The sequence below is a fragment of the Phalacrocorax carbo genome, chromosome 2 (genome assembly GCF_963921805.1).
Source record: "Phalacrocorax carbo chromosome 2, bPhaCar2.1, whole genome shotgun sequence".
Classification (NCBI taxonomy): Eukaryota; Metazoa; Chordata; class Aves; order Suliformes; family Phalacrocoracidae; genus Phalacrocorax; species Phalacrocorax carbo.
Genome location: NC_087514.1, coordinates 157,619,370 through 157,632,500, shown reverse-complemented (window position 1 = coordinate 157,632,500; position 13,131 = coordinate 157,619,370). Strand labels below are relative to the sequence as shown.

Below are 13,131 nucleotides of genomic sequence, written 5' to 3'. Positions count from 1 at the left end.
GTCTTCTGATTTATGGTAATTGTCAACAAAAGCAAAAAATGCCGACAATTTTAACCCTGCAGTACTGAGGATTTAACTGGGATAAAATTAAAATGTTTGGGGGGGGAAAAAAAACCCCACAACACCCTAAGCCACTGGGAGCTTGACCCTTGAGATGTTGTCAATTTTTTTTTTATTTTATTGTGTTTGTTGTCTGTAGAAGCAGATGCCAGCAGCAACATCTGATGTACCGGACACCTCCAGTGTTATCCCAGCATGCTCATGGCCGGGAGGACTTGGAGTGAGACTAATTTCCATATCAAACCCAATTTAGATGAAACATCTTGGTTAAAAAAAAAAAAAAAAAAAGCCAGCGCATCAATAGCCCCTTGATTAGATTTTCATCTCCTGAGCAGACAAATATGAATATTTATTACCATGAATGCAGATTTCCCTCTTTCCATTGCTCTGATCTTGAATATTACCCACTGCTAATTTTTATGAAAATTTGGGCAACATAATGTTTTCACATAAACTGACAGTTCTTGAGATAATCCCGTTATTGTTTGGTGGGAAATGACAGTTTCCGCTTATTCATGTGTTAACGAGGGATTAAATATTGTTTTTCATCACCATAATCTAAGATGGACTGGAAATTAAAATTCGAACATTGTGCATTAGCAGTGCTTTGAGGTCCAGGATTTGTTTGCATTCACTTAGTAAAGATTTGTAAATTAACAGTTTAATAATCAAGTGAAATCTGTATCATAAAAACAGCACTGACATTTGTAAAACGAAGTCATTACTCTACCTGCTAAAGGTAAAGAGCCAGAGAGATAAACAGTTCACAAAATGACATCCCTTTGCAAGAGCAAAGCGCGCACTGAACTGTTGTCAGCCACAATGGTCCTCGGGCATTAATGGAATAGGTCATTTTTTCCGTGGCACAGAATCATGTCCCTTTTCCTTGTCACAGGTTCTGATACTCAAACACTTGGTATCCTCAGCTTACACTGAAAAATCTCTTTATCACAGATCTATCCATAGCGCTAAAAGCAGTCATACCGACCCAGGAGCTGTTTTCATGCATGCTGAAGTGCTGTGCTCACACCCTATCCGGGTCTTGGCATGCAGTAATAGACACATATAATTCTTCACTGAAATGGGTATTTTGCTGGGGCTGCAGTATATAGCTATAAAGGATCGGTTATTTCTGTGATGCTTGTGTTTAATGCCCAGCAATGCAAATCAGAGACACCTACATGTACTAAAGTGAAAGCAGAGACCTATCTGTGACATTCTGCAGTTCACAAGCCATTACGTTGCTTGCTGTTTCTACAGAAGCTTTGAGTTGCAAACTCAGTAAAGTAGGTTTGTAATTCTATTTTAAAACCCCATTTCTCTTTGACACCAGTCAAAATACATACAAAAACTATGCTTAGTCAAAACAACTCAAACATCTACCTAACTAAATTTTAAAACTATCTCATCAGTATAAATCTTGCTACCAAACCTTCAACCTTCCCAGAAAGCAGATCAGACCTTAAGTTTTACAGCCTGGTACTAAAAAACCTACAATAAATGGTACAACACTTCTTGTAACTAGATAGAAAAAAAATAAAGGCGGAGTCACCACCTGCAGCTGGAGCTTTAATTTTTTAACACCTGTTGTCCAAAGCAGATCACACTGCAGCTGACTGCTACAAATAGTCCCTGGCCTGGATCATGCTTAGACTTAGAAGAAAAAACAGCCTAGAAGAGTAGTACTAGTACTAGTTTTCCTATGGGACTCAATGCGGGTGACCATGCCAACTTTAACAGTACAGACGAATGTGGGACCATGACAGGCTCTGTGTCCTGGTCTTGTTTATTTTACTAACGCTGACATAACTCTAAGGCTCCCAAATGCCAGGGATTCATATGGAAACGCTGGATGTCTCACAGCTTGAATCTTAGCCCAAGACACTTACTCTCCTATGCCTAAAGAACTAGTGAGTGGCTTTCCATGTCAATCTGGAGGGGAACATCTGCTGCCCAGGGACTGCTAGAGAGAGGACTGAGGGACTGGGATCTCCCACCTCTTCCACTCCTCAGATAATTAAATCTGTGTTTAAGATTGCTTGAAACCCATGTGTTCCTGCCAGGATCAAGCTCTTGCCTCTGGAGCTGGAAGAATCTCCCTCCTTACAATTTCTGACCAGCTGTGTCACTCAAACTTCAGACAGTTAAACAGAATTTAATCTTCATCTGCAGATTCCCAGCCAACCCATTACACCAGTGAAGATTTTGTTTTCCTTTGAGTCATAATGAACTGGCTTCTGGTAGAGGGAGGATGCTGAATTTCATGAATCAGTAAGATATGTAGTACAAACAATCATGTTCTCCTATGTAGAGATCCTACATACCTTCTTTATGAATATATCGAATGCAGGCTGTAAAATGATAGGGTACACAATAACATTGATTTTTAGGCAGAATTACCCTGCAGTTTGCTTTATGTAGTCGATGTTAGTATCTAAATCTCTTTTCTCTACAGATCTATAACGGTTTGTAAGGGAAGCTCTGCTTTAAAAACAATGGCATGACACAACCTAAACACAAGACAAATCCTTAAAACAAACGTATGCTACTTTTTCAATGGAGCAATGTTAAAAAAGACAAAAAGGAACAACACTGGTACAATGCATAAGTTCCTGAAGCCACAAGGCGAACCGTATCTTGTTTCATTTTACATGATACTGAATAAAAATTGAATTGCTGTAGTTGCCATGGCAACTGCCACATCACTTGACACTTCTGCTCCTTTAAATCACACAGTGCTACTGTAAAGGAATTCATGAACCAACATGACACTTGAATACTTGTGCTTTTTATACTTTTTCAGAAGGAAAACATAAATCAATATACACTGATAGTTGTCTTTGAAAATCAGGTGTGTTGTATTTTTCTTAACATTATAATATCCTCATTTCCTTGTCGTGTTCTTTACAAATTTGTAAAGAAGGTGGAGGGCGTTGTCACAATCAGAGCACCAGAAGCGAAATTACTACTGACACCTGATTTCCAAACTGAAGCTGTGACCTGTCATTCAGATGTCAAAATACCTCTGGTATGCAATATTCAAATCAAATACAGGGTATAAACATTGGAACTTTGCCCCTCCACAACCAGAGACGGTGTGATATGTGACAGAAGACAGTCTCAGCAGCATCCAGGCATCTCTTTAACTCTAAACTTATCAGTATCTTAAAAAGAAAGTCGCACTATATGCTTACAGCTAAGCATATTCTAAATGTTTGCAGAGTTGGGGCCATGATTTATATTGTTTTAGTATGTTCTGTATATAACATGCAGTCACAGAAGGTCTATGACAACATAATGTGGTAAAATAATATACATATTCATGCTGCATATTTTTTGTTTTTATTTTGCCGTTTATTAACACTCTGGATGCAATTTATTTGAAAAGCAGCCCTCTAGTGGGCTATGCACCATAATGAATAGTTAATAAATAGCATTAACATTATTTCTAAATATTAGCTAAAATGCATTTTGCAAAAACATACAAGGTCTTAAATAAATGAGCCATAGAGCTCCATCATTCTCTTTGGAGAAATTTAATGTTCTGTTTAGCTTTATTCCTTAAAGCTTTTGAAGCATTACTTCTAAACGCTACTATATGACTAACTTCTTATTAGCACCGCTTTACTATACATATGTACTCACAAAACTGTAATAGTGAGATATTATTCACTGTCAATAAGAATCCATAGAAATAGTGTATTACTAGTAGCATTCTATGTAAAATATAATCTATTAATTTTTAAGGGTAGCACAGCTTTAGAATCTATAATTTGTGTAGCTGGGATCAAGTAAATCATCCTCATTGTGCCTTCACCAAGAATATTTCTAAGTTTGTACTCCTTAAATTTTTCATTTAATTGTTATTTTTCTTATTTGTATATCTAGCCTTAAAGTTACATGTCTTAAAGCAAAGACCCCATCTGTGACCTGATGCATGTCTTGCCTGTAGCAATGCATGTTGCTCCAAAACACTGTCCTCCTGGAAATCTCTGTTCAACTGCTAATCAACATCACCACAGCGATCAGCAAAAACCGACGGCGAGAGCTGTCTGCAGGATCTGCAATCACAGATCTCAAGTAACAAAAAAACAACAAAAACCCCAAAAAAGAGAATTTGTTGATCTCTAAGTTATGGGTTTTGTACGAAAAGATGCTGAAAGTAGGCTCATGGATGGAAAAAAGCCCTCCCTGGTGTCCCCTGGTCTAAGAATGCTTACACTGTAATGCAGAGGTGTGTTCCCTCATATGGAGCTGTGCCTAGCTTCAGCCTAATTAGTTCTGGTAAGAGGAGGGTGGGTTTCAATGGCAACTGAAGAACTTACAGGTGACTTGGGCTAAAACTAGAATATTTATGCATGCATAGCTGCTGCTCCTACACCATGGTCAGTATCAGAACTACCTTAGCTAAGTGATCTTGGGTACAGCATCCTTTTCTGTCCCATTGTACCTCTGGGAACAATACGTGCTCCAGACCAGAAGCGTTTGCTTATTGCCAAGATGTCACTGTAAGGAAGGCGGCTGGAGTAGGTCCCATATTAATTTGGCCAAAGCCAACCCTTAGAATTATATAACAAGTAGTCAGAGATCGATCAGAAAAAAGCTGACACCTTATTCTTCAGCAATTGCAAAAGATTTGTCAGGTTCTACACACACTCCAATTTTTCATGGACTTTCGATATCATTCTGGGTCAAATCTGGATACACAGACGTTAATGACAAAATTTAGGAGCAGAGAGGCTTGCACATCATTGGAAAGAGTGTCTTATCATGTCCTCTAGCTTCATTAGAATTTTTAAATGCAGATTTCTTTATTGTAGTAACATCACTTCATGCAACATCAACATAATTCTACACCTATCAAAATATCTCTAAATGAGAATATCCTGAAACAAAATATCACTGCTCTATTTTAGAACACCTAGAGGTACAGCAAAGTGTTCATTTCATATATATGTTGGGTTATTTTCATTTGGTTTAGAAACCTGTTCTAATTCTTACATCTGTCATATGAGAACCATGATTGAAATCCTACAAAGTTGCACAGTTCCAGTGCAGGCCTACTGGGAAATTGGAAGAATTAATTTACAATAATGTATTGCAAAGTGGGTGCTTTTTCTTCAGTTTGAGACAGAAACAGTACCATTACCTCGGTTTGTTTCAGGACTTCATTCAGATTGTTTATTATTCAAATCACAGACTCTTAGCCTCCAAAACCTGATTTGAATCGTTATACCACTGGAGAGCCTGACCTGTTATTCTGAAATCATTGTTGAAAACAAATTTCAGCAAAAAGCTGGATAAACAGTTATTTTTCCATGCCATAGTAACTGCATTTGAACCATTATTTGAAATTTTCTTAAACTGGAGCTGGACTTGAACCAGACAAACTCCAGTCACAGCCGAGATCAGAGTGGAAATAAACTGAAAAATACTGTGCTTTTATAATAATTCAAAAGTGCTTACATGAAGAGAAAGAAGTGGTTAAGTTCCTAAAAGATGTGGAAGGAATCCAGGTTACTCAGCGGCCTCTGTGTGGGGCCATGGATCATGGTGCCTGCTGTGCTTCCGTGGGCTGGAGAGCAGCTTCTGGGCGCAAGTCCAGTTGGACTAACATTTGTGTGGAACTGGGGCTCCGCACCCTGCTGAACCCTGAGCTCACCAGGAGTTAGGTGGGACCATCCTGCTGGTAAGGAGGCTTTTCCTCCATGTGAGACCAAAAGCTGCCCCCAAGACCTCCTAGGGGTGCTTGGCTATGCAGAGCAACAAGTTCAGCTCCCTATTTCTGCAAATGCAATGGTCCACATCAAGTTGGGAGCTAGGAGAATGGAGTTACAGGTCCTGCTTAAAAGCTACTATGCCTCTTATGGTGTTATGCAAATATACACATAGATAGCACAACACTTACATTCATACCCTCACATACAGTCAGCTATAAGAAGTTTTTGAACTTCTGAAGATGACCTTAGGACTTCAGAGATTTATTTGATGTGTGGGACATCAAAAGAAAATACCTCAAAGACAAGAGCAGTTTCATCGTATCTGAATAACCAAGAAGGTGTGAAAAGCTCATGATGAATTTGTGTGGCACAATCATGCATGACAATGACTCAGACAAATAATGGAAGGCTACTGTGTAGGAGTTTTAGAGCTGTTATAGGTGCTGGAAAACTCCAAACAGAAAATAAACATCTTAGGAAATATAATTCCAGAGGTAGTCAGTACTACAGCAATGCACACATCCTCAGGATTTCAGTAGGGCCATTGGTTTTCTCTGCAGTAGTTATTCTTGGTTTTCCGGTATAACAGCCTTCTTACAAAAGGTGCCAAAATAACTAGTGCTTTATGAGTGATACACAGCATGTCAAACTCCAATCCAACTCTCTGGATCCTGGACCATTGAATATTCTGCTGGCAAATGTTAGATGTTGAAGAAAATACTCCGTGGAAGTACCAGTAAGGGTCTGGTTTTCCACAATGACCCAAAGGTATCTCTGCTTACCCACAGTCCAGAAAACGCTTCGCACTATATCATCCAAACCTTCCCATGAAACATATAGAACTCTTAAGTCCATGTCCTGACACACAAGCGGCTTTTGACTTTGCAGATAAGTAACTAATTTTTAATCCTGCTAAAGCAGAGTCTGCCCTAGGTCGACACAATGCAGCTAACCTCAGCGGTATCCAAAAAACTCACTGAAGCTGTGGAAATCTTTTACATGACATAAAGATGATGAACTGTATTGTAGCTGTGGTAAACTCCAGACCCCTGTTGTTAATGACTACATAGCACATGTTTATGCAGTGGCATATAAGGAATTCATCAGCCGTCCCGTACTTGAATGAATGGCTCAGTAAGCTTGGTGTGAATTTTATAATCTGTTGTTGCTTTTGAAATGCTTTTCTTGAGATAGACTGAGCGAGTGAGAGATTGAGGAGATCTGAGAAGCATTTCTCTTCTCCACAGAGTAAGAGGCACTTTCCTTCTACTGCACCCAAGGCCTGGGTAGCCATTGGTGTCTACACATTTCTTACTAAGGCACAAATCTTGTTATCATAAATCAACACCTAAAACAGATTCCACTGTCCAGAGCAACACATGAATTATTGTTGAGCTTAGAACAGTTCCTGCATTTGTTTATACAGCTGCTCCATTTGCCACTAGTATCTCAGCTATATTTCTCTTGAGCTATTTCAGATATGAAACTTGCCATGCAAAATCAATCCTTTTTATTTTACAGTCCTGCAAATGAAGATTATAAATCCATTAACTTTGTCATGAATCTGACCTACTGTCCAAACGAAAAGGCCATTTCTCATTCTGAAACTAAAGAGTTTTTTCTAAGTCCTTTTGATTTGAGCATCTTGACTTTGATTTACAATTACCATTACATACCATTCCATACCTACAGGATGAAGAAAAATAAATCCTTATTCAACAAAAGGCTCCTTCATTATGTTAAAATACGCACTTTCTATTATTATTTTAACAATGTTAAACACCAGGGTGAATCAAAAACAAACTGCAAAACTGGATTAACATAGTTAGATTTAACCTGAAAGAGCCTGAATCTGATACCCTATCAACAAACAGCCTAGTTACAGCACTCCATTATTTTTCATGTAGGTGAGACTGCAGAAAAGTATTCATTATGTACACAATCAAATCTGATAAGACTTAGAAAGGGGAATGTATACAGCTGGGAGAACTCAAATCCAACAAAACCTACAAGCAACTGAATAAATGTTCTTCCATCACCTTAATGTTCCAAACCACTTGGTTCTTTCACTGCTGATCAACACATCTCAGATGTAGCCTGGAATATATTTAGGCTGAAATGTCTGCTTCCCTTTGATTAATTAATTTTCACTTTTTGCCTACTAAAAATATATATTTGGCAAAGTGTAAAGTACAACCTTCTGTCAAAGACTTTTTTAATCCAAGTAGTATCACCAGAATTTTTAAAAGCTATGATAGCCTAAATATATGGGAAGTGAGTTCTGCAGTGAGTTTTACTAAACAAGCACAAGAACCAGACTGAGATCTCTAGCCTAAGAACTTGTCCATTTATTCCCATTCTGTTCGCTAGGAAGTCCTCAAGGCTATATCTCCAGTACATCCTTAGAGTACCACGGATACAACAACCCTATTACTACAATGTTGATTAATGATGCGTTTAACAGGTGACAACATCTTGCATTTTAAATACCCCCAAATGCCCTCTTTTTCCATTGACCACATATAAGGTAACAATTCATTTAACAGTAAGCACCTGAAGTGAAGCGGGCTTGCATTTTCCAGCTGACTTTCAAGCCAACTGGATTCCATTCAATTGGAGTTCAATGGAGTCAAATGGAGTCAAATGGAGTTCAATTCAATGGAATTGGAGAAAATAAATGGAGGTATTTCATTAGCATGAGGAGTCCTGTCGGGTAAAATTTTACTGAACGTGGCTCCCATAGTTTGTGCCACAGTCCTAGTTCTCCTGTTATTTAGCAGAAACCAGGGCTCGTGGATAGCACAAATGCAAGCTTCGCTCTGGCTTGAAGTCAGGACACAGCCTGAGGTGCACATCCACACTCCAGGACATATTTCCCTGCTCTTGAGGTTATGCACCCTTGAGAACCTCAACTAGTTAAATCAGCTCCAGTTAAGGAGGAATGCTGGCTTTCATTTTCTGATTATTTCAACTATGTTTGTTTCCAAGTTCTAACTCTTACAGCTTTGACCCTGAGCATCCCAGGGTTTGTACCCGTTCAGGACCAAGTCATTTAATAATGTGAATAAAGCTACACAAAGAGCCTCAGAAATCCTGGCAAGTTAAGTTCTTAGGTGTGAACTGGTAAAAGATCAGAAAGACAAAAAATGAAAATCAGTAAAAAAAGAAAAAAAAAGTAAAATCCTTCAGTATATTACAAGTTAGTAATTCATTATTCTTAATACTGAGAATAATGTAATCACAAGAAAAAGGCATTTGTCTAGCCCTGTGAGCGTTCACCACTAGCAAAATTACTTAAATAAAAAGGAAAAAAACAGATAACTGTGTACACAAAATTAGCACGAGAATTAGTAATCAACTCTAGTTCATACAGGGTTCTTAGCAGATAGCATCATCTTTATTAATAAATGATGAACTGCTTAGTGGAGTTTTTGCTTAGTGATATCACCATAATAACAGACACATGTTTTATTTATGTTTCAAGTTACATCCAAAATAAGCAAGTCATTCACTGTCAGATTCTCTCTAACATCTGAAGACTCTTTACCCCAAATTTAAACTTTCATTGATCTAGATGAGATAGCACTCCATCAAAACCAAGGGGAATAATACGACTACTTCGGTTTCTGTGCTTGTCTTTGGGGATTTTGTTCCTGTGATACAACAAAGCAAAAAACTGCATTTCTTGAAGCTGGCTGCACTTTTCTCATAAGGATGGGTTTTTTTCTCTGTGGGATACAGTGTTATTTGTGCAGCAGATTGTATTTTGACAGATGCAACTGTATCTTAAAAAGGCCCTTAGCATTATCAGACTGGTAGCTCACAAACGTTCATGAGCTCCAGGATTTCTTAAAGAAAACAACAATTAAAATGTTTCTGAGAGTGTAAAATGCCCCCAAGCCACTTACCTCCCCCACACCAGTCTGCAGAATTTTCAGTCCAGTTGTTTTTTCAAGCTTTTCTTTGTTTATGGCTGTAAGGAAAATTGAGATTCAAAGAGTTACAGGAAAGCTGGAATATGCACAATGTTGCAGCATTTACAGTATAACAAACCTTCTTTCCTCCATCAATAAACTCATGACTATTCCTACCTATGCCATCTATGGAGTATCTTTCCCTGAAAACTCTGCTAGTCAGTTTTTTGAATGCAGAGGTATGCCATTAATTGTTCAGGATCATGTGAAAAAGAAAGCCAAACTAATTCTAGTTCCCTTGTACACACAGTATCACAAACATTTAACACGTTTACACAACATGTTTGGAAAGTTCTCTTCAGTGGAAACTCCCCACTGCCTGCCTTGCAGCGAAGAGCAGGGCAGCACCTTACCATCACAACAGCCCTGTCACTGTGTAGGACATTTTGCAACAAATGACACTGTTACCTAGCAGGTAAGATAAATAGTTTATTTCACAACATCAGGATGTAATGCACAATATTTTCCTTTCCCAAATTTAGTTTTCCCCTATTTATCAGCTTCTATATCAGTAAAAGCATTCAAATAAAAAATAAAGCAAACCAGCATAAAACAGTTAAATGCAAACTAGAGGTAGTAATCACTAAGACTACACCTATACTTGTAGCCCGAACATGTCCAGGGTATTAACTTGACCACTGTGCTACCATTGCCCATACTTCTAAATCATTACTATGGTCTTCACATCATTTTGGCCTCTGCCTGCTACTAGTCTCAGAAAACAATGCCCAACCACAGTTCTGGGGATAGAACAAGGAAGAGATTTTTCCCAGCTGGGGGTATGGGTAAAGTCATCCTGTTTTGGATGGGAAGATTTTATCCTTCTAGATGCAAACTGTGTCAGCTGGACTCATGGCCAAAACCCAGGAACCTGGCTTGATTTATTTATGAGTAGAAATGAAGCCTTGTAGCCTTGTTAAACTCCCCCCACTTTAGCCGTCTAGTCATCGACTATGTGATCCAAGTGAGTCATCTAAGTTCTCTCTGCAGTCAATGGAAAGGGATGGACATTTAATACGATGAGTCATCCCACATATCTTACATATATCTGCAGGTACCTCTCTCTTTCCTTTGATTACAGACGCAATTTGGATAGACTGAGCTTCTCAATTTAAGTTGCCTAAAGGAAACATTCCTACCAGAAGTGACAAGATGTGTGCTAGAACATATTGTACACTATAAATTTACATTAAAAAAATGACAGGAATTAATATATTTTTCTATCATTTGTGAAAAATGCTCTTTAGTTGTTGCTGTTCAAAACATACAAAACAGTTCAGATTGCAGCAGACAATTCTTAGAAACAATATTATTGTGAACAGATACTTTATTTAGTTTGTCCAAAGTGCAACACAAATGACTCATATTTGTTTCAGAGGCGAGTTGTATCATTAGGGCTCAATCTCACCTCATCCGAAATGTGGAAAGATTTTAATAAGCATTCGTACGTGCAAAGACTCAAAAAGTGAAACCTCAAGCAATTCTAATAGAGAAACTTTTCTGACTGCCTTCAGCAAGGATGAATATCGCTTGTGATTTAAATGGAGAGGAAAGCTCTGTCCACCTCGTAGACCCACACAGTTTTATTTTTGCTTCTTTTTAATATGCTACTGATTAAGCAGTTATGAACATGGAGTCCCAAGTTAAAAAAGCTTAACCAGCATAAAAACCACATACTATAATGACATACTTAGTATTTATGCCATGCTTTACACATTCAAAACCATATTTGTTTTATCCAGAGTCACAGGACCACATGACAAGGACAGTTGCCTGGACAATGCAATTTGAGGCTACATTTTCTCCGTGTTGTGTATGTAAATGTTTGCTAACAAGGTTGATTTTTCAGCCTTGAGATGGACTCTGGACTATGCTGCTTCACTGACGGCTGATGACCTGCTACGTCACGTAACGTTACCCCTTTTGGATCTGCCGTTTCGTTGCAAAGGTGTACCATGCTACCACACTGACTGCCTCACACCCAGCATACACATTAAAGGCAGATTTCTACCAAATTCAAAAATTCAGAAGATTTATAAAAACAGGAATCTCCACAGCTTTCTTCAAAGAAATAGTATGGTCCGAAAAATGATTCTTTGGTAGCTTAGGATAAAGAAAACGGCACAGAAGAGTGGCTGCAAAATAAATGGGTGTAAGTAAGCAACAAGGCTTAAATCCCAGTGTGTAATTTCCTACCACATGAACAGTTAATAGAAAATATTGGGCCTGCTGAATAACTGAATTTTATAATTACTATTACATATTTGACCTCCTTTTTATAGGTTTCCTGCAGACTTTAATTATTGAAGCTTTGATATAAAAAAAAAAATGGTTTACTTAACACCCCCCTTCCCCCTTGATATTGGCTAAAACACAAAGGACAGCTCTGACAGCCCTGCTAACATAAACCCTGCCAAAATTAGGAGGCATGAAGGCACGATGTGTTATTGATTAAATCATAACCTGAAAATGGTCAAACTCGGGCTCTGTCAGGTTGCAGAGACAGACACAGCAGACAGTCTCCGGCAGGTTCACTCCAGGCTTCTACAGGAGCATATTTTAGCTAACCTTGAACTCCACAAGCAGTTCAGGAAAGTCAAGAAATTCTGTCAAAAACAGTGGCGCTGAATCTGAAGCATCAACTACATATCAAACAGCTGCTTCAAGCTGCTGAGCAGTGAATATAACTACTTATTTTTTTCTCTATATATAATTGAGAATTTAAGACAATAAAACATAGCCGATAGCCTATAAGGAGATGAGGAAAGAGAGGTGGGAAAATAAATTCAGATATTAAGGACAAGCTACTAATCTTTTGAAAATTGGCCTAATTTTTTTTTTTTTTAAGTATTTTAGTATACTACCTGCTAGTTTTTATTCCAATACAAATATACAGCAGATAATGCTTCCGCTGCGAATTTTATGAACTGGAAATGATAATTCTGGGTAACATGGCATATTACACATTCCACCAAAGTTGATTTTTTATGGCCAAAGTTCCAAAATACTAATGGAGAACTGACAAACTCATCAGCAAAGAGGCATAATAAAAACAGGTATTAAAAGAAAAGAAAAAATAGTCCCAACCCAGTTAGCAACATATAAATCCCTTTTTTAATCTTCCACTGAAACAAAAAGAGCTTCCAAACACACAAAAAAGGAGGCCTTTAAATTAAATTCACTAGATGAAGGATATGCAAATTACCTGAAGAAGCGGAGCCCTATAATGTTCTCAAAATTCTGCAATAGCCTATTTAATTAGTATTTTAATTTATCAGAATAATTCTTTGCACTTGACAATTTATGCAGTATTCCATATAATTAAGCACGTAGCTACAGTGGAATAATTTTGCCTACTCTCTGTATACCAGTTATTT

The 13,131-nt window shown here is 38.0% G+C and overlaps 1 protein-coding gene across 3 annotated transcripts in view; it reads right to left on the bottom strand.

The window, feature by feature from the left end:
- Positions 1–13,131, bottom strand: part of PTPRN2 (protein tyrosine phosphatase receptor type N2) — a 675,251-nt gene that overhangs the window by 236,132 nt on the left and 425,988 nt on the right. For all 3 annotated transcript variants that reach the window (XM_064445017.1, XM_064445019.1, XM_064445018.1), the window contains one exon: positions 9,689–9,753. In XM_064445017.1, the coding sequence (XP_064301087.1) occupies positions 9,689–9,753 (65 nt within the window). The remainder of the gene's footprint in view (positions 1–9,688; positions 9,754–13,131) is intronic.